This window comes from Aquarana catesbeiana, linkage group LG07, assembly GCF_042186555.1.
Source record: "Aquarana catesbeiana isolate 2022-GZ linkage group LG07, ASM4218655v1, whole genome shotgun sequence".
Classification (NCBI taxonomy): Eukaryota; Metazoa; Chordata; class Amphibia; order Anura; family Ranidae; genus Aquarana; species Aquarana catesbeiana.
Window position 1 is genome coordinate 340,486,419 of NC_133330.1, and position 21,741 is coordinate 340,508,159.

Consider the following 21,741-nt stretch of genomic DNA (forward strand, 5'->3'; position numbering starts at 1 on the left):
TAGTGCAGTACTTTAAAAAATTGAATTTAATGTAATAAGTGGATTGCACTTGCAGGATATAAAACGTTCAAAGGCGATAAAGCAATATGTCTCATAATGGAGACCGCGGCGTCTCCTCAGGCTTCCCTTCACTTCCTATTCCATTTGCCCATCGACCTCCTGAGAGGAAAAACACGATGGTGTCACCGTTTTAGGCTCCACCCTACACGTTACGTCACTAGTGGACGTCATCTCGGGATTGGCCGGGGGGGGGTTAAAAGTGCCCAGCTAGTGGCCGAAAAGCGTTGCAAAAACGACGGTAAAGCTCTGCTAAAAATAGTGGCGCTTTACCGCCGTCGCCCGGGTGCTGCCAGTGTAAAGATGCCCTTAAAGTGTTCTGTAGGGTTGAGGTCAGAGATCTGTGTAGGACACTCAAGTTCCTCTAATGTTCAACTTTTAAAACATAGTCACTTTAATAAATCAATATTTGTATGCAAATCGTACAGTACAGGCTTTATAGGCCCTGAAGTATAGGCTGGTACCTTCAGGGGTCAAATTAAGAAACGGCTGCAACTCACGAGGGCTCCAAGTAAAGTTTGTTGGGATATGAAAATATCCAAAATGACACCAGAGGACACCAGCAGTGGTCAAGGTAGACACGTTTCACACAGCAGAAATGTGCTTAATCATTTCTTTTATGTGAAACACGTCTACCTTGACCACTGCTGGTGTCCTCTGGTGTCATTTTGGATATTTTCATATTCCAATAAACTTTACTTGGAGCCCACGTGAGGTGCAGCCGTTTCTGATTTTGACAATTTACCACGGAGGCGAGCCGGGGCTAGCACTCAGGTGTGTGTTCTAGTGGGCGTATCAGTTACACCGGAAGCGGTGAGTTCTTTTCATTTGTACTTTCAGGGGATTGGCCATTGGAAAAGCTTTTTGAGGACACAACCCCTGGCCACAACCCCCTTCCCTATAAATCTACCCCACTCCATGAGTCTTCATTTATTTTCTAGTGTCCTACGGTGATGGACATCTGACTTCTTTTCATTTGTACCTTCAGGGGATTGGACATTGGCAAAGCTTTTTGAGGACACAACCCCTGGCCACCCCCCTTTCCATTTAAGTCTGCCCCACTCCATGAGTCTTCAGTTATTTGCTAGTGTCGTAAGGTGATGGACCTCTTCTTCCCTATGGAGAACTTTGGATTCTTCAACCAACTCTTCACCATTAGAAGCAGTGCATCCAGATTGGTGCAACCTCGGTGAAACCTTGAGAGGCGTACTTGGACCCCACGCTATTTTTTTTTTATGACTACATTTTTTGCAATAGTGTTTGGCTAGAATTATAAAGTTATTCTTCTCTGCCTGTCCGTGTCTGTGTCTTGTATGGGACTGATAGGGTTGCTAAAGCAGAGCTGATGTTGGGTGACACCAGTCGCAGCCTCTGATATGCTTTCTGCGTTAAGCACGGCGTCCAGATTAGGCAGGTGGCAGAGCCCGTGTCACCAATCGCTGTATCGCCTTGTAATGGAAACTTCCTTATCAGCTCCGAGCTGCTATCTCACTTGTTGTTCCATTGTATGGATGTGACACAGCAGCCTAATGGTGAGACGTATATATTGGTTTGCCAGGCTTTATAAACCATTTCATCACTGTGAATGGCTGGATGGCACTGAAAGGACAAAAAGGAGATGACCCCCCCCCCCCCCCAAACTGAAATTTCAGTGCTTTTACCTCCTGGCAGAGTCTGCTGATGAGCAAATGAGCTTCTAGTGCAACTGTCTTTCAGATGTCTCATGTAATCCTTGTCAGATGAGGGGATCCATCTGATATCATTGTGTCATGTAATTTATTCAGTTCATTTGACATATTAAATCCAAAATAATGTTTTCATTCCAGTTTATATTCTGGCTGAGGTACCAGACATGATCCATGGTTTTGTTTTCAAACTTTTGCATTCTTTACCAGTTTTTACATGAAATTGTTATGTAACAGTGTGACTACATTGGAAGATGGATGAACATTGTTTATTGTAAAGATAATACAAATACATCAATAATTCTGAATGTTTATCATTCCCAAGAAGTTGTGATAAAATATGAACATATTAAATGTTCTTGTCACGGTCAGGGGTCAGGCTCGGAGACCAGTAGCTATAGCAGTAGAGAGATTCCCACCGACCAGCAGGATAGGTATACAATCAGGTTACCCTAGAAAATGACACAGGCTCAACCGAGGTGGAGGGTCTAAGCACTAACCAGGATTCACCAGAGCTCCTGATGGTGAAGATGGGTTTTTCTGCATGTTGGTAGTAGGTCGCGGTCCTCAGGATCGCCCCACCAATAGGTGAGTAAGCCGGTGTCCAGTGGCAGATATAGTAGGTAGGGATCAAGCACAAGCATAGTCAGTAGAAAAGCCAAAGGTAACAAGTGGTTGCAGGTAGGGATCAAGCAGAAGCGTTGTCAGTAAATAAGCCAGAGGTCGGTAATGAATGGTTGCAGGTAGGAATCATGCAGAAGCGTAGTCGAGAAACAAACCAAAGGTCAGTAACGAGTCGTTGCAGGTTGGGATCATGCAGAAGCGTAGTCAAGGAACAAACCAAAGGTCAGTAATGAATGGTTGCAGGTTGGCTTGTTTACTGACTACGCTTCTGCATGATCCCAACATGCAACCACTCATTACTGACCTTTGGTTTGTTCCTTGACTACACTTCTGCATGATCCCAACCTGCAAACACCGGTTACCGACCTTTGGTTTGTTCCTCAACTATGCTTCTGCTTGATCCCTACCTGCAACCACTCCTTACCGACCTTTGGCTTGTTTACTGACTACGCTTCTGCATGATCCCAACCTGCAACCATTCGTTACTGACCTTTGGTTTGTTCCTTGACTACCCTTCTGCATGATTCCTACCTGCAACCTTTCGTTACTGACCTTTGGCTTGTTTACTGACTACGCTTCTGCACGATCCTAAAGGTCGTTAAAGAGTGGTTGCAGGTAGGGATCAAGCAGAAGCATAGTCAAGTTCATGGGAGGTGCAAACGGTTCAAGGGAAACAGGATACAAGGCAAGGTTGTTTAACCACTTGCTGACCTCCGCACGCCGATTTACGTCGGCAGAATGGCACGGGCAGTCAAAAGGGCGTACCTGTACGTCCCTTTAAATTTGCGACGTAGGAGCGTGCCCGCGGGTCCCGCAAACTCGAGAAGAGGGTTTTATATTGGCTCTGCGTTGGCCTATGCTGTGTTATTTAACGATCAAGACTCAACAGTTCATTTAAGTAAAGACCAACTCGGGTCCCCTAGACTGTAACAAATGCTCATGTGAAAACAGGTTAAACATAAACCTGTCCTGCAAATAGTACAGGGCTACCATAACTCACCTTCTTCTGAAAATACTAATTGATCGGCTGTTGTTATGACTACCTTTAATACTTTGAATCATTGACCAGGTACAAACATGAAAGTTCCTTATCTACATTATTGGCAAAAATTAAAAGGATGAGAATTCCACAAAACCTGATTGAGTCCAGTAAGAATTTATTTTTGAAGAAGTCCAAAAAACTATGCGTTTCAGGCGGGGGGGGGGGGGGGGGGGTGTCCAAAACTCCCAGTTTATTATGAAGAATGCAGTAAGGTAAAAAAAAAAAAACCTTCTGCCTTTAGAACCACTTTATTTTGTAAAAGAAATCTAGCAATGGTTTGATACACAGCGTTTAAAGAAACAAAGATATCTTCTACTTAGGGTCTAGATCAGCCTTTCTCAGCCTTTTCAACACAGAGGAACCCTTGAAATAGTTCTCCAGTCTCGGGGAACCCCTGCTAAAAATTAGAAATCTACAACTCATGATACAATAGTGTGATAGTCAGTGGGAAGAATGGTCCTTACACTTGTGGTCATTGGGAAGACTTATCTCCTTACAGATAGCTAAAAAAATCAATGGTGTTGGTAGGAACTTATCTAAGTGGCAGAAATGGCCCAATGCTGAAGGAACCCCTAGCAACCTCTGGAGGGACCCTAGGGTTCCACGGAACCCTGGTTGAGAATCACTGGTCTAGATCTACTTTAGCATTTAAGGAACCATTTACTTGTAGAAATCAAGTCCATCTTACAAAACTAGTCCTTTGTGTGGATACCCTTGAAAGTAACCACATGGTAGGAAGCAGAAGGTTGCAACCAGACACAATGTGTGATTCATTTTAGCTCTGCGGGAGACAATTATATTTTAGCGGTGGTTGAATTGAAAAATATTGAGAGCCTTAATTGCCTTCAACACTTCCAGAGGGCTGCACAATGGCAGAATGTTTTTGTGTGTGGGGGTGCATTGCATCGAGTTAGGCAGCCCATTTAAAATGTAACGCACCTCAATGCCTGAAAATTCACTCCTGCTGCATTTGTGGTCAGTGGCTGTAAAACTGTAACCCCCCAACACCATTGGTCAGTAGTTACTTACCTGATCACACACCCGCACTCTGCTTTCTTTTTTACTCTCTATCCCCCATCTGGCTGAGACTATTCTTGTACTATCAGATGAAGATCACTCCACGTGATAGTCCTGGCTTTGTTTCAGTGCCGGGAGCAGCCACCAATATTGCAGCACCTGACACCCCGCTCAGTGGTGGCTGGTGCTCAAAATTTTTGGGGGGACGCAAACAAACTTTCTGAAAAAAAAACATCAGTTGCAGCCTCACTGTGCCCATCAATTGCAGCCACTGTGCCCATCAATTGCAGCCACTGTGCCAGCAGTTGCAGCCACTGTGCTATCAAACGGAGCCACTGTGCCCATCTATTGCAGCCACTGTGCCCATCAATTGCAGCCACTGTGCCCATCTATTGCAGCCACTGTGCCCATCAATTGCAGCCACTGTGCCATCAATTGCAGCCACTGTGCCATCAATTGCAGCCACTGTGCCATCAATTGCAGCCACTGTGCCATCAAACGCAGCCACTGTGCCCATCTATTGCAGCCACTGTGCCCATCTATTGCAGCCACTGTGCCCATCAATTGCAGCCACTGTGCCCATCAATTGCAGCCACTGTGCCATCAATTGCAGCCACTGTGCCATCAAGCGCATCCACTGTGCCAACAAACGCAGCCACTGTGCCATCAAACGCAGCCACTGTGCTCCTCAATTGCAGCCACTGTGCTCATCAATTGCAGCCACTGTGCCCATCAATTGCAGCCACTGTGCCCATCAATTGCAGCCACTGTGCCATCAAACGCATCCACTGTGCCAACAAACGCAGCCACTGTGCCATCAAACGCAGCCACTGTGCTCATCAATTGCAGCCACTGTGCCATCAAACGCAGCCGCTGTGCCATAAATTCCAACCACTGTGCCCATAAATTCCAGCCACTGTGTAGCGGGTCAGACAGCAGCTCCTGTGTCCTCCATGCGTCTCCTCCCCTCCTTCTGATAGGCGTCCAATTGCAGCGCCTGTCCTTTCAGCCAATCAGATGACTGGTATCAGACCCGCACTTCCTGATTGGCGGAGAGGCGCGTCAGTGTTAGAAAACGAATGTTCATTTGCTTTTCTAACACCTGGGTGGACTGCGAGTGCAATGCCTTGCGCTCGCAGTTTACCTTTTTTGAAGCCTATTAGAGCCTATGGCTCTAATCCGGTGTTGCAAAAACACCCCCGCCACTGTAATTCAGGCGCCTGGCGTCCGAACAGGGGCCAGATGTCTGAATAGGGGGGGTGGCGGTGGCCATGGATAGATTCATACAATGCATGAATCTATCCATCTACATAGAGGGGGGGGGGGGTGCCCATGTGCCCAATAATGGATGCACCGCCACTGACCCCGCTGCCACTCTGCAAACTGACCAACGCGCGGTGGACCCAGCCCAGGACACGATGGGCTGCACACAGAAAGCCAGCGGGCCACATGTTGGGCACCAGGGTTGTATACCCACTAATTTGTGTCGGGCATACCAGTCTTGTCTGTGTTGTATCACTGCAACCACCATGTTAGAATGAGAAGAAGTTATTTCTCTCTTATCTGGACGGCTTCGTGCGGACATACTGTAGGACTTGGCCTTCTTCCCCCATTGTGATGTGCCATGGCCAGATGTCAAGAGTTTTACACCAGCCCAGCTTTGACATTACTTAAAATGAAGTGGGTTTACCCGCAGCGACCACACAAGAAGAGGAACAAAAAAAAAAATCTCATTTCACAAGAAGCACATAGTACGGAAAGGCACGCTATTGTTCCCTTCGTATGTAAACACCGCAGCACTTGTCAGGAAGGTAGAACGTGATTGAATATGATTACAGGTGCAGTAATACAGCTGTATCTATATCTCCTGTGACTCCATAAATCAAATCCTGTTCATTCCCCTGGCAGAGCAGCAGACTTGGCTCAAATTATATTGGCTCCTTTGGACGACTTTACGTATAAAGATAAATATTTCTCTGTTGCGACATGATGAACATTGTTAATTCTTTCAGCTAATGGCCTTCCCACATCCATCCGTCATTGTCTGCTCCCCAGTTAGATTAGCAAAAGGCTATTGAGCATACGGATGTGCATACGGATATGCAGAAAAGGCTCACAAAATGACTACAATACCCTTGTCAACGTCCAACAGAAAACACACTACTGTGAATGGGGTCCTAAAGGGAAGTTGAGATATCGGTGCTCAGGCTTGAAGTGTCTTCCACTCACATTTAGATACAATGCTTGAAAAGATGAACAGCAGGCGACCCGAATTCATCCAGTTCTGAAGATCCATATTTGCCACAGGAAGGGTTTTTTCTCAGAGAATAGGTGCAGGAACTCCCCCTTCCTGAGCCACCCCTACCAACCTTCGATCATCGTTCCTTGGTTCCACCCCCTACCCACCTCCCATTTCTGCCCTTTTTTTTGGGGGGGGGCAAACAACCACCCCCCATCCCCCTGGTTGGTCGGTGGCACCCCCCCTACCCCGGCACTTACCCCATCAGTTGCATGCGGGCGGGCTCCTATGGGCGGCAGGCATTGTCCGGGTTGCCTGCTCCTATGGGCAGCGGGTTTTGGGGCTCCTTTGGGCAGCGAGCAGTGGCTACTGTGTCCTCCCTGCATCACAGTGGCTTCCGCCGTGTATCTCCTCCCTTCTCCTAGTCATCCAATAGGATCGCCTGTCCTTTTAGCCAATCGGGTGACCGGTGTCAAAACAAGCTTCCTGATCAGTCGGGAGGAGGATCAGTGTGTTACAACAGTGATTATTAATTCGCTATTGTAACACACCTGGGTGGGCTCGGAGCGCACTCTCTGCGACCCGAGCCCACCCTATATTGAAGCCTAACCTCTTGCTCTAATCGGTGCTTCAAAAAAAACACCTCCTCCGCATCGGTATCCATGCGCCGGTGTTCTAAAAGGGGCCGGACACATGGATAGGGAAGGCAGCGATGGATGGGGGGGGGCGGCGCCCGTGCGCCCTTAATGGACGGGCCTCCCCTGGTGTTAATGATGACAAGAAAAGCAATAAAATAGACCCCCTGTATCCAGTAACAATAAAGCCCCCTCCAGCAAGGATGGATCACCCAAAACCAAATACCCCCCCCCCCAGCAGCAACAATAGACCCCTGACAGCAACAGATCTCCTCACAGCCAACATCAATAGACTCTCCAGCAGCCAGCAACATTTTAGACCCCTCCCTCAACAGTAGATCTCTCCTAGGAATATCTGACCCCCCTAGCAATATAAGGCCCACCCCTAGCAACAATAGATCCCCCACCAGCAACAATAGACCCTCCCCTACGAAATAGATCCCCTCCAGCTAGAATAGATCCCCCAGCAGCCAGCATCAATAGACCCTGCAGCACACTCAACACCCCTTACCATTACATACAGTCAGTGCTGGAGGTGCCAGAACCTCGTTCCCTCGCATTCCCGCTGAAAAAAAAGCCCTGGCTACAGGGTAGGGTTGAACTGATATCAGTGCCGATACCAAGCATTTGCTGGAGTACTTGTACTCGTGCAAATGCTCCGATACCTGAAACCGAAACCATTGTGGGTATGCACCGATACCGTTTTTTTACTGGCGAGTACGAGTACCGATACTTGTACACAAGTACTCACCAAGTACTGATACCTTTGTAGTGCTATTTGAGCCCATACAAAATGAATGGTCTCAAATCACGCTGCAAAGAATTGCATGCAATTTGAACAAGACTGCGGTGCAATTTCTGTCTGAATAACGTGGTTTCCCCCACTGCTCCTGTGTGAACTCACACGGGAGCAGTGGGGGAACCGCATGTGATTTGGACAGATTCCTGGAGGCCTTTCCCTGCACGGCTGTCCTTCTATTGCAACTACTCAAGTGTGTCCTGGCCCTAACCCTCAAGTGTCTGGCGCCCAATAACTTCCACCTTGCACCCACTATGCCTCACAACCCACCACATACAGAAGGATGTCACCTATCTTTGGCCCTGGATATTCTCATTAGACTAAAGGAGGCCTGAGGCCTTGCTACACTTTTTATCTTAAAGGAGTTGTAAAGTCAAAAGGTTTTTTTATCTTAATGCATTCTATACATTAAGATAAAAAGCCTTCTGTGTGCAGCAGCCCCCCTAATACTTACCTGAGCCCCCTCTCGATCCAGCAATGTCCTTGAGTGTCTCGGCTGTCTAGCACTCTCCCGCCTGATTGGCTGAGACCAGCAGCACCATTGGCTCCCGCTTCTGTCAATCAAAGTCAGTTAGCTAATGAGGAGAGAGAAGGGGTAGGGGTCCGAACGGCGGCTCCTTATCTGAATGGACACACAGAGCGGTGGCTCGGCTCAGGTGCCCCCATAGCAATCTGCTCACTGTGGGGACACTCAACACGAGGGAGGGGCCAGGAGCACCGCAGAGGGACCCCGGAAGAGGAGGATTTGGGTTGCTCTGTGCAAAACCGTTACACAGAGCAGGTAAGTATGATATGTTTGTTATTTCTATAGAATAAAACACACAAGATTTTACAATCACTTTAATTGTACAGTACAGGACACAGGAATTGATTTTTAGTTATATACTGCTACCTTCAGGGGATTGGACACTAGAACCAACCCCCAGTATAGCCGTATAACCCCGCCCACTCTGTGAGGTTCCAATTTTTTTGCTAGTGTCCTTAGGTCATGGACCACTTTTACTGTTGGAGAAGATTTTTCTAAATTTTCACAAGCTTTCCTAATTGTCTCTGAAAGGTAGTGTTGTGTTTCCTCCAGTGGTCTTCTGTGAAGGTGTTTAAGGTACCTCAGGATCATGTTCATGAGTCAGACAAAAAGGAATGAGAGTGAGATTGGTCAGTGAATGTAATTTTGCAGGCTGTATTGAACGGTGAATGGTGGGATAGAGCAAAAAGAGGGTTTTTACCAGGCTCAGAGTTTCCTTTTTGATGTTTCTATCGCCTATGGTAATGAGCCTTCGGCTGAAGGAGAGCATGGATGCAAGAATTCAGTGCTCAATTGCTGAGCTTACCCTCCATAATTCAGCAAAGAGTGTTGAAGTCTGGAGTAACTTTTCTTTCAGTCATGGGGTTCCAGTTGAGGTAGTTTGAGGCTCTAAGAAGAACACACTTGGGAAGGTTCCTCTAGAAGCTTTGAAGGTGCTTCCAACGGGTAGCACTACCTCCTGCAGGGGCTGCTGGTGTCTGGTTCTTACTCCTGCACAGCCAAGCAACACACATTCTCCACTTGCATCCAAACACAAGAAGTCAGTCCCTTGGCATTGCTTTGATGTCTTATTAGGAGTAACAGCTTGGATGGTGTGAAGGGATTTATAGGATGCCCAATTTGAATCAAAGAACAACAACAGGACAACTTACTTCCTCTATACAAAAGATCCTAGACTGATTTCTTTCCTGTACACACACACAGTCTTTTGTGGATCAGTGGCAAAAGTCCATTACAGACTAGGTGCTCTCAGCCTCCCTTGGAAAATAGCACAAAAGTGGGGCAAAATGCATTCAGGAGTGTATCCTCTCTTATGTAGAACTGCTCCCAGCTCCACTGCTTGCAGACACTACTAGCCCTATGACTGCTCTGAAGATCTCCTAGGGCAGTGATGGTGAACCTTGGCACCCCAGATGCTTTGGAACTACATTTCCCATGAGGCTCATGCACTCTGCAGTGTAGTTGAGCATCATGGGAAATGTAGTTGTAAAACATCTGGGGTGCCAAGGTTCACCATCACTGTCCTAGGGCAAGGATATGAGGGTTAAGCACAATTCTATCCTTTTTTAGAAACTTGCTACATGTGGCAGTCTCTCTCCTTGAAAATCCCCGGGTGTGCTGCTCACTCTGTCCTCCTTGCTCCCACTGCTCTCAAGCAAGATTCCAAGTCAAACTGCTATGCTGAATGGAGCTTCCTGAGCCAGCCCAAGCCCAGCCTGGAGGTGGGGTCTCCCCTAAACCTTGGAGACCCCTCCTAGGCCACCGACAGCCTCATCCGCACTCCATCTTCCACCTAACTCTGCTAGCATGACTCATCCACTTTTAGGGGCTGGCCTAGCCACCCTGCCAGGACTGTACGCCTGGGGATTAGCCAGGTTCCCCTAAGTAGATCAACCCTCCTGGCCTCCACCCACTAACTTCTAGGAGTTTCTCCAAACTTCCAGAACCAGGGAGAGAGGTATCAGAGACCTGCCTTTGAGAGTCATCCTGCCTGACCTGAAGTAAACCTTGACCCAGATTCAGACTCATTTTTACAGTGACTCAATAAATTTGCTACACAACAAACTTCTTGTACCAAAAGAGGCCACTGTACAATGATGCTTCATTATAACACCATCAGGCTCTGAGAAGATAATCTTCTACTACTTTATGTCTTCTGATCCCCCTAATCTGTCAGAAGGTCCACCTCTGTTTCTTCTCTTGTGTCTGTGAAGGTTTTTCGTTATCCCGTCATGGTATATCTTGTAGTAATTACTCATATTTCAGCTGGACTTGTTCTGTAATGTTGAAAACGTTTTGTGAGCTTTTCCAAGCCTTCACATTCTAATGAGTCCTGGAACATACCCCAGTATTTATATACACACATGCAGCACCTAAATTCAATCACCATGGAGCATGTCAAAGCAGATGTCGATTTTCCAAGAACTTATCGGGAGGTCTAATGCTCATAATAATATTTGGTATTTTTATGTCTTGGTTTTATGTTGATTCTTGCTATTTCTAGGGAAGGAAAAGTGCAATGCTGAATTATTTATCAGTAAACAGAGGAGGTGGAATGCACGTGATTACATATGAGACTGCTTGCTTAGCGTGAATGTCTTCTAATGGGAAGAGTGTCTATCTGTTGTGATTTTCTGTATATTTTATTTTCTAGGCAAGCAGAAATTGCAACAAAGTACGCAAACTTCTCTGACGGCGTCTGCAAACCGGGCTACTCTTCCACAATGATGTCCGCCATCTTTCCAAAGTAAGCAGTGCAGCAGATTTCTTTTCATTGTTGGGTGACGTCCAGGCTCTCCATTTTTAGCTGTGTTTGCTTTTGATGTGATACATCTGTGGTTTTGTTCTAACTCTTCTGGAACCTCCTTATAAATATAAGCCCAAATATAGTCTATAATCAGCTTTTCATCTCTGTTATATCCTGTACCCCTGCATGTTTTGAATGGTGACTGTTTTTCGTTTGGGATGCCTTAAGTAATTTTTTTTTTCTCAGTGAAAAAGCTGCTTCTTGCTCTCCCCCCTTCAGTGCCCTGTGCTTGTAGGTGGGGTGCAATGTGGTGCGGCGGCAATGACACACGCAGTCCAAGTGAGATGAAAGAACTTGTATTGAAATAATGCAAAGACAGTTCACAATAAACCCGGCGGGAAGACAACCCAACCGGGAACACTCACAGTTCCAGCAGCATGTAGAGAGCAGGTTTCAGCCAACCTGTCAGTGCCTGGTGGGAGGGGTACAGTGCTGCCTGGCCGTCTCGTACCCAGAGAAGTTGTGAGCCCTACACTTTCTCTCTTGGACAGGAACCATTCCCTGACTCTGGTGCTGTCCCTACCAGGCTGGGTATCTGTCCCTACTCTATCCACTTTCAAAATGCACAGCTTGCCCCGGAGCCAGGGCCTTAAAGGAGTTGTAAAGGCAAAAGTCTTTTTTTATCTTAATGCATTCTATGCATCTATGCGTGTAGCAGGCCTCCCAGCACCCCCTAATACTTACCCTGAGCCCCTACTCTATCCAGCAATGTCCACGTTTCCCTCAGTCGTCCGGGACTCTCCTCCTGATTGGCTGGGGCACAGCCACGGTGCCATTGACTCCCACGGCTGTCAATCAAAATCAGTTAACCAATCAGGGGAGAGAGGGGGCGGGGCCAGGTCAGGGCTCCATGTCTGAAAGGATACATGGAGCTCTGGCTTGGCTCAGGTGCCACCATAGCAAGCTGCTGGTCTATGGGGTCACTCGTCAGGAGGGAGGGGGCCAGGAGCTGGTTACTGATGGTTAGATATGGTGGCTGCATTCGTTTTTGTTGTTCAAGAACATTTTCAGCAAGTTCAGAAAACACTTGTTGATTTTGCCAGAAGTACGGTGACCTTGGCACTTCCTGTGAGTGGAACCTTAATGTTATCTTATCTGTAAGCTATTTTATGTAAACTACAAGTCTGCATGTCCCCAAGTAAAAGAGATGGACAGAGGACATGTTTGTAGTCCAGATCAGGAGAACAGCCTGGGTGACAACCATGGATGAACTTAATATTGGTCCGAACTTTGGTTCAGACCGAATATGGAAGGATGCTGTCACTCCAAGCCCCTAACGCCAAATCAACTGTGGCCATGGCATTTCCCGTGCCACAGCTGTGCGGACAAGGGGGGCAAGGGACGCTCGTGACATCACTCACCTAATATGGCCACGTGGTCATTTTGAGCCAATGGCATTTTAGGTACACTGCAAAAGAGCAAATGCCTAGCGCTGTGGTCTCCAAACTGTGGCCTGTTGTTGGAATTTATGTGGCCCTTGGGCACTATTCCTCCCACTGACACCAGCTATAGAGCACTATTCCTCCCACTGACACCAGCTATAGAGAACTATTCCTCCCACTGACACCAATGAAGAGGAACTATTCCTCCCAATGATACCAATGGTTGGGCACTATTTCTCACACTGATACCAATGGTTGGCCACCATTCTTCTAATTGACACCATCGATGGGGCACTGTTCTTTCCACTAATATAATTTTAGATAGATAGATATCATAATAGATAGATAGATATCTATCAAATCATAATGAAATTACATTTCTACTCCACACATTATTCATACATCACAATTTTCAACCATGCATTTACCACATAGGATTTAATTATACCAAAAAGTGTATAATATATATAAATATATAAAAGTAAAAATCCGGCTAATACAAACAGAGCCGGCCGGCTGCAAATCAAATCCCGTCCTCCTAGTGAAACAGCATGGTGACGTCAGCACGTATCCTCCTCCAGACACATTTCGTCTAAGTTGACGTTCCCCATTGACAATGTCAACTTATGACGAAACGCGCCTGGAGGAGGATACGTGCTGACGTCACCACGCTGTTTCACTAGGAGGATGGGATTTGATTTGCAGCCGGCCGGCTCTGTTTGTATTAGCGCGATTTTTACTTTCGTTTTAAATGTAAGTGCAATACTATTTTTTATTACATATGTGGAAGCAATATTACGCTATGGTTGTTTTTTTCTCTCATACCCCGCTGAGATACTGAGATCTATCGGAGTTCCACGGCATCGGGGCGTGTGGAGTATATAGGCAACCAATCCATATCCATGCCTGTCCAGACGATCTTTCAATACAAGTAAAGGCCTTGGCTGGGCTATAGCCATCTGCTGAGTTATGCTTACCATTTGGTAAGCAAGTTTTTTATACGGTGGTGGCACTTATTTGTGGATCAGTCTCACTTGGATGTTTGGATGCATTTGAACTGTTACTCATCCATATGTTGATACCTACAATCCATTGTTGGATCAAATTTTCACACAGCGCAGCTTCTCTTTTCCATTCTGTTTTTGTGTATCTCGCAATAAGCTGCTGCTTTTTTAATTTTTACTTTTTTAATTATTACTGTCAATTTTGATCTAGCGCGGTTTTTTCTTTTTAAATATATAAAAGTATCCCCATATTATAAAGGTATAAAAAGTGCCCCCATATTAAAAAAGAAAAAAACTATACAAGACAAAAAAAATAAATAAATAAAACTACCGTATTTGTCGGCGTATAACACGCGCCGGCGTATAACACGCACCCCAAGTTTAGGAGGGAATTTTAAGGAAAAAAACTTCTAGGAGTAAAGTTTAAGGGAAAAAAACTTACATTAAAATGCCCATCAATGCAGCGTTATTGGTGTCCATCTGCAGCCTTTTCAGTGTCAGTGCAGCCTTGCCCCAGTGTCCATTGCAGCCTTGTCAGTGCAGCTTTGCCCCAGTGCAGCCTTGTCAGTGCAGCTTTGCCCCAGTGCAGCCTTGTCAGTGCAGCCTTGTCAGTGCAGCTTTGCCCCAGTGCAGCCTTGTTAGTGCAGCTTTGCCCCAGTGCAGCCTTGTCAGTGCAGCTTTGCCCCAGTGCAGCCTTGTCAGTGCAGCTTTGCCCCAGTGCAGCCTTGTTAGTGCAGCTTTGCCCCAGTGCAGCCTTGTCAGTGCAGCTTTGCCCCAGTGCAGCCTTGTGTACTCGCCGTGATCGCCGCCGACATACACAGCCGTGTGTAGATTCAAATATGGCGCCGAGACTGCAGGGACTCGGCGGAGCCAAGATACACATAGCCGAGTGTTCTCGGCTCTTCTCGGCGCCGCTTACAGTCCCGCCCAGTCCCACCATTGGACCTGTGTTATGTCCATCATAGGGCGGGACTGGGCGTGACTGTGAGCAGCACCGAGAAGAGCCGAGAACACTCGGCTATGTGTATCTCGGCTATGTATATCTGCAGTCTCGGCGCCATATTTGAATCTACACACGGCTGTGTATGTCGGCGGCGATCGCTCCGATCAAACAAAATTGGCGGGGATCGGCCTATAACACGCACCCACGATTTCCCCCTGATTTTAAGGGGAAAAAAGTGTGTGTTATACGCCGATAAATACGATATGTAACCTCTTTCATTTCATTCCTGAATTGATGGCCTTAACAGCCCTGGGAAAGAAGCTCTCTTTAAATCTATTTGTCCTTGTTTTAATCACCCTAAAACGTCTCTCCCAGATGGCATTAATTTTCTACTTCCAGTGGCCACCAACTGGCTAAAGGGCAGTGAATTGGCCCTTTGTTTCGAAAGTTTGGAGACCCCTGGCCTAGTGCATTACAAGATTTATTAAAAGAAACCAAATGGCCTATAGAATACGCCTAAAGGACAGAAGTAACATGCATAACAACAGACTACGATGGTCAACCAGTGTGGCAACTTAGTGACCAGACTGTGGCGATGCCGGCAAGGTGACGCGGTTTGGGGACACATCCTCTTCCTGACAGCTCTGAGGAACACTCAACACTGGATTCCCTGTCAGAGGAGGACTGCAACCACTATAGCATTGTCCTGGAGGGAATATAGACCCCGCACACTATCCTGGTCTGGTGAATGCCCCATTTGAGCGCTGCAGTAGTTGTTTGTTTTTTAGATTTTACTGCAAGTACACTTTAGTTGGCAGGCAGTTCAAGTACAGCTGTGTCCCTTCGATGCTGTTAAACTGCAGATAATAAGCAATAACTGTCATCGATTGTGATGATCCCTCTGGTGCTGAAGCAATAAATCCATATTTCTGCCCCATGAGTCAGAGTTTTATAGTAATCTTTGAAGAGCTCTTGCTGAAGGATAGTGTGGATAATGGCCTGCAGAAAATATTACAAATTGGTCCCTGGTGTGTATCCCATCTAACATCAGATTTACAGCTTCAATGGCTTCACATATATTACTAAGTGGTAATTTTTGGCATTTCAGTTTTGTTTATAAACATTGCGGTCCAGGCGAGAATTTCCCCGTAATTAGATGTTTAATTTGCATTTGGCAACTGCAGACAGCCCACACGTGGTTTCTTAATGAATTATTGCATTCGGCCTTGTGGTTTCCATTAAACACACATAAAGAAATATTCATGACTTCTCATGAAGTTCCATGTTGCTTGGGGTGGCTGAGAATAATTTGCTGTCCCTTGTAAACAGCCCAACGGTGTTTCCTCTGTGTGCCCCTCTTGGATATTATCTTTCCTTTTGCTACAGAATGACCACATGTTGGATCTCCGTAGACAGGTAATGGCTTCAAAGCAAGGGATGAGTTGGTCGTAAATCATGACATTCCACCATTAAAGGAGAAGTACAGACAAAGCCCGTATGGCTGTACTTCTCCTGTGGATCACAAGGGTGCAGTTTGATCTGCACTCCTGTGACCTGTTTTCAGCAGACAGCAGGCTGAACCCTACTGTCGGCTGATGTCACAGAGGCGGTCCAGGCCTGGGCAAGTTCGCGATAATATGGTTGGGATCCACCGACAACCCTGGACTGGCACCAGGCTCAGGCTCTCAGCAAGCTGCTGAGAGCCTGAGCCAGTCGCTGATGCTTCCTCCACAGCCTAGCACTCCAGTGAGCGGGGGGGGGGGGGGGGGGGGGGCAGAGAAGACCGACTCTCTGCTCAAGGAACTCTGAGAACCGAGAGATCAGCGGTGTTTGATCGCTAGGTTCTCAGTCTTAGAGCCAGCGGGGTACCGATGCAGCATCCATCTAGGTAAGTATGGTTCTTAAAAAAAAAATCCATACTTTCTTGTAATATACAGAGCTCTGAAAAGAAGGTACAGTCCTGATATGAAGAGTTCATACGCTGCATGGGCAAAGGTTTGTGGACACCTAACCATCACAACTATTATATGGCCCAAAATATGTGGACCCCCCTCCAGTGACTAAGTGCAGATGTTACCGTTCATACTGCTTCAAACAAAAAAAAAATGTGCTCTTCCAACCTTGTGGTAACAGTTTGGTGAAGACTCTTTTCCGTTCCAGCTTGATTGCATACCTGTGACTCACAAAGATAATTAAATAAATTCACCGCCACACATTTAAGTAACAAACCCGTGTGTGTACCACCACCTTCATTTGGGTCTACGCCTCAACCTTTTCAACACAGAGGAACCCTTGAAAGAACTTTCCGGTCTCAGGCAACCCCTACTAAAAATTACTATATCTACAACTCATGATACATTAGTGTGATGGTCAGTGGGAAGAAAGCTCCCTACACTTGTGGTCATTGGGGAGAATTACCAACTTATAGATAGCGAAAAAGATCAAATGGTGTCAGTGGGAACTTTTTTCAGAGGCAGAAATTGCTCATTGCTCAAGGTACCCCCTAGCAACCTCTGGAGGAACCCTAGAGTTCCCTGGAACCCTGGTTGAGAAACCCTGGTCTACGGTCACCCCAGTAGTAGGACCTTTAAATGAAGAGGTTAAGCATGCAGAGTCCCCTTTAAGGCTGGGACAGGCTCTATTCATGGATGATATTTTCACCAAATGGTTAACCAACAATCATATGAAGATATAGCTAAAAAAAAAAGAATGGAACACCCATAGTGCTCTCTATTTTTGTAAGGGAACCACCAAGACTTTGTCAACATTAAACTCACAATATTAAAAGCAAAAATCTGTTAATTACAGCAGAAACAACGTTTTGGAGCCTCGCAAGACTCCATCACATGCCTGATGATAGGGTCCTTCGAGTCTCCGAAACGTTGCTTTTGCTGTAATAATCTGATTGCTAAATAAAGCTTTAGACCCATTCAGCAGATCCATGGTGTGCTGGTGACGTTCTCTCTAGTTGAACTAGATGGGCTTGTGTCTTTTTTTCTTTTTTTCAACCAGACTAACTATGTAACTATGTAATGCAGGTTAAGCACTTCAGCTCCGGAAGATTTGGCTGCTCAATGACCAGGCCATTTTTTGCGATGCGGCACTGCGTCGCATTAACTGACAGTTGTGCGGTCGTGCGACGCCGTACCTAAACAAAATTTATGTCCTTTTTTTCCCCACAAATAGAGCTTTCTTTTGGTGGTATTTGATCACCTCTGCGTTTTTTATTTTTTGCGCTATAAACAAAAGAAGAGCGACAATTTTGAAAAAAAAATACAATATTTTGTACATTTTGCTATAATAAATACCCCCAATTTTTTTTTTTTAAATATTTTTTTCCCTCAGTTTAGGCTGATATGTATTCCTCTACTTATTTTTGGTAATAAAAATCACAATAAGTGTATATTGATTGGTTTGCGCAAAAGTTACAGCATCTACAATATAGGAGATAGATGTATGGCATTTTTATTATTATTATATTTTTTACCAGTAATGGCGGCGATCTGCGATTTTTATCGAGACTGTGACATTATGGCGGACACATCGGACACTTTTGACACATTTTTGGGACGATTGACAATTATACAGTGATCAGTGCTATAAAATGCACTGGTTACTGTATAAATGTCACTGGCAGGGAAGGGTTTAACACTAGGGGGCGATCAAGGGGTTAACTGTGTTCCCTAGTGTGTGTTATAACTGTGGGGGGGGGGGACTGACTATAGGAGATAACAGATCGTTGTTCCTAGCTAGTAGGAACTCACGATCTGCCTCTCCTCCCCTCACAGAACAGAGACGTGTGTGTTTACACACACACGTCCCTGTTCTGCCTCTTGTGCCCGCGATCGCGCTTGGCCGGCGGTCATCGCGACCGTCGGTCACGAGCATGGGCCCCCCCTGCGGTGCGGTGGTGTGCGCGCGCCTACTATCACGCTTGAAGGAGCCGACGTACAGCGACGACGGCTCGCGGGATCGTGCCGACCTGCTGCAGTATAATGACGGTGGCTGGTCGGCAAGTGGTTAAACCACCACAACAGCCCAAATATATTTGAATGGGCCCTCAATCTTTTTAAATCTGCAGCTTTTATTAAAATAATCCTTGGTGACCCTTGTTCCTGTTAAAGGATGACAACGTTCTATCCCTGTCTTGCTTTTCTGCTGCTGTGTTGTCACCCCATCACATACACCCATGGTCCAACACACATTACACAGGCATGGTCCACCATTGTCAGAAAGCCCGTCCAAAGCAATGACGAGCGGCTAAAGCCGGAACGAGTGCATGCAGACAGGAAGGGGCTAAAGGATGTTGCAGCAACATTGAGATTATTTTTTTAAAAAAAAGTAAAAAAAGGATTTTATGGGAAATTATAAAATGCCACTAGTTTAAACAGTGAGGGAAAAAAAACTATTTGATCCCTGGGTGATTTTGTACGTTTGCCCACTGACAAACAAATGATCAGTCTGTAATTTTAATGGTCGGTTTATTATAACAGCGAGAGACAGAATAACAACAAAAATATCCAGAAAACCACATTTCAAAAAAGTTATAAGTTTATTTGCATTTTAATGAGTGAAATAAGTATTTGATCCCCTATGAGGCTAGGTTCACACTGCTGCAGTGCGATTTTACCGCGAATTTACCGCGATTTTACCGCGAATTTACCGCGATTTTACCGCGAATTTCAGGAGTTGGATATAGCTGCGATTGATAGTCTAGCCAATGGAATCATAATGTAAAAAAAAAAAGGGTCTTAACTTCCTGTGTACTTCCTGGTTTTTGTGGAGAGTAGTGTGGTGGAATTCGCACATATGTGAACCAATCAATGCGATTCAAGAACGATTTACATTGATGTCTATGGAGACTAAATTCGCAACGCAACGCAGTAAACTCGCACAGGACCTTTTTTTCACGCAGGTTATATTCGCAACGCGTCGATGTGAACGGCACTAATGTTAATCTATGTAATTTAAATGACTTGCGAATTTGAGCGATCGCAACGGCTCAAATTCGCAATAGAATTCGCAGCAGTGTGAACCTAGCCTGAATCAGCAAGATTTCTGGCTCCCAGGTGTCTTTTATGCAGGTAATGAGCTGAGATTAGGAGTGCTCCTAATCCCAGCTTGTTACCTGTATAAAAGACACCCGTTCACAGATTCAATCAATCAGATTCCAATCTCTCTACCATGGCCAAGACCAAAGAGCTATCCAAGGATGTCAGGGACAAGATTGTAGACCTACACAAGGCTGGAATGGGCTACAAGACCATCACCAAGCAGCTTGGTGAGAGGGTGACAACAGTTGGTGCGATTATTCGCAAATGGAAAAAACACAAAATAATTGTGATCTCCCTCGGTCTGGGGCTCCATACAAGATCTCACCTCGTGGAGTTTCAATGATCATGAGAACGGTGAGGAATCAGCCCAGAACTACACAGGAGAGTCTTGTCAGCGATCTCAACTGGGATCATAGTCACCAAGAAAACAATCAGTAACACACTACGCCGTGAAGGACTGAAATCCTGCAGTGCCCACAAGGTCCCCCTGCTCAAGAAAGCACATGTACAGGTCCGTCTGAAGTTTGCTAATGAACATCTGAATGATTCAGAGAACTGGGGGAAAGTTTTGTGGTCAGATGAGACCAAAATCAAGCTCTTTAGCATCAACTGCATTCTCTGTTTTTGGGGGAGGAGGAATGCTGCCTATGACCCCAAGAACACCATCCCCACCATCAAACATGGAGGTGGAATCATTATGCTTTAGGGGTGTTTTTCTGCTAAGGGGACAGGACAACTTCACCTCATCAAATGGACCATGGACGGGGCCATGTACCACCAAATCTTGGGTGAGAACCTCCTTCCCCCAGCCAGGGCATTGAAGGTGGGTTGTGGATGGGTATTCCAGCATGACAATGACCCAAAACACATGGCCAAGGCAACAAAGGAGTGGCTCAAGGAGAAGCACATTATGGTCCTGGAGTGGCCTTGCCAGTCTCTAGACCTTAATCCCATAGAAAATATGTGGAGGGAGCTGAAGGTTCAAATTACCAAACGTCAGCCTGGAAACCTTAATGACTTGGAGAGGATCTGCAAAGAGGACAAAATCCCTCCTGAGATGTGTGCAAACCTGGTGGCCAACTACAAGAAACGTCTGACCTCTGTGATTGCCAACAAGGGTTTTGCCACCAACTACTAAGTCATGTTTTGCGAAGGGGTCAAATACTTATTTCACTCATTAAAATGCAAATCAATTTATAACTTTTTTGAAAGGCATTTTTCTGGATATTTTTGTTATTCTGTCTCTCACTGTTATAATAAACCGACCATTAAAATTATAGATAAATACTTTTTTCCCCTCACTGTAATACACGGAGCAAACAAAATACACATATTGGGGTTTAAATCTGCTTTAACAATCAAGCTGCTGCATCTTGCACTGACCGTAGGCCGATGCCATCTGCTGCTTCTTGTAATCGCTGTCTGTCTGTGGATTGCACTGGGCAGTGAAATGGGATATCAGGTTCACCGTCTAATGGAATGTGTGAATGAGGGATCCCTCTTGTATTTATTGCCAGACAATATATGAAAGGGATTATTTTTCAGTTAGTGTGTGACCTCTGTCAGATGCCCCCCCAGTCAGATGGGTTTCTCCCCACAATACAAGGGACCGGGTGGGTCACTTCCCCCATGGTATGTGTAATCCCATCCCAGGCACGATGGTAGATATGGATCAGGCCACAAACATTATGGTTCTGGGGTCTCTTTTATGCAGCGGCAGACAAAGGACTTCTGTCATGTAGAGAGCCTTCTCCCCACAATGAGCACGGTATGGGAATGGCGGCCGATGAAGCTGATTACATCTCTCTTTACAGTTTACCATATCCGGTCGGAAAGGGGATCTCACTCTGTATTAAACACTGTAAAGAAATACAGCTTTGTATGGTGGAATGTTTTCCATACAAGATGTACATGAATGCGTCAAATGA

The 21,741-nt window shown here is 45.9% G+C and overlaps 1 protein-coding gene across 4 annotated transcripts in view; it reads left to right on the plus strand.

Annotated features, from left to right (window-relative positions):
* The window catches only part of ST3GAL3 (ST3 beta-galactoside alpha-2,3-sialyltransferase 3), a gene marked incomplete at its 3' end in the record, with an annotated part of 495,733 nt that overhangs the window by 338,585 nt on the left and 135,407 nt on the right, over positions 1-21,741 (plus strand). For all 4 annotated transcript variants that reach the window (XM_073593923.1, XM_073593922.1, XM_073593925.1 and 1 more), the window contains 1 exon segment: positions 11,278-11,370. In XM_073593923.1, the coding sequence (XP_073450024.1) occupies positions 11,278-11,370 (93 nt within the window).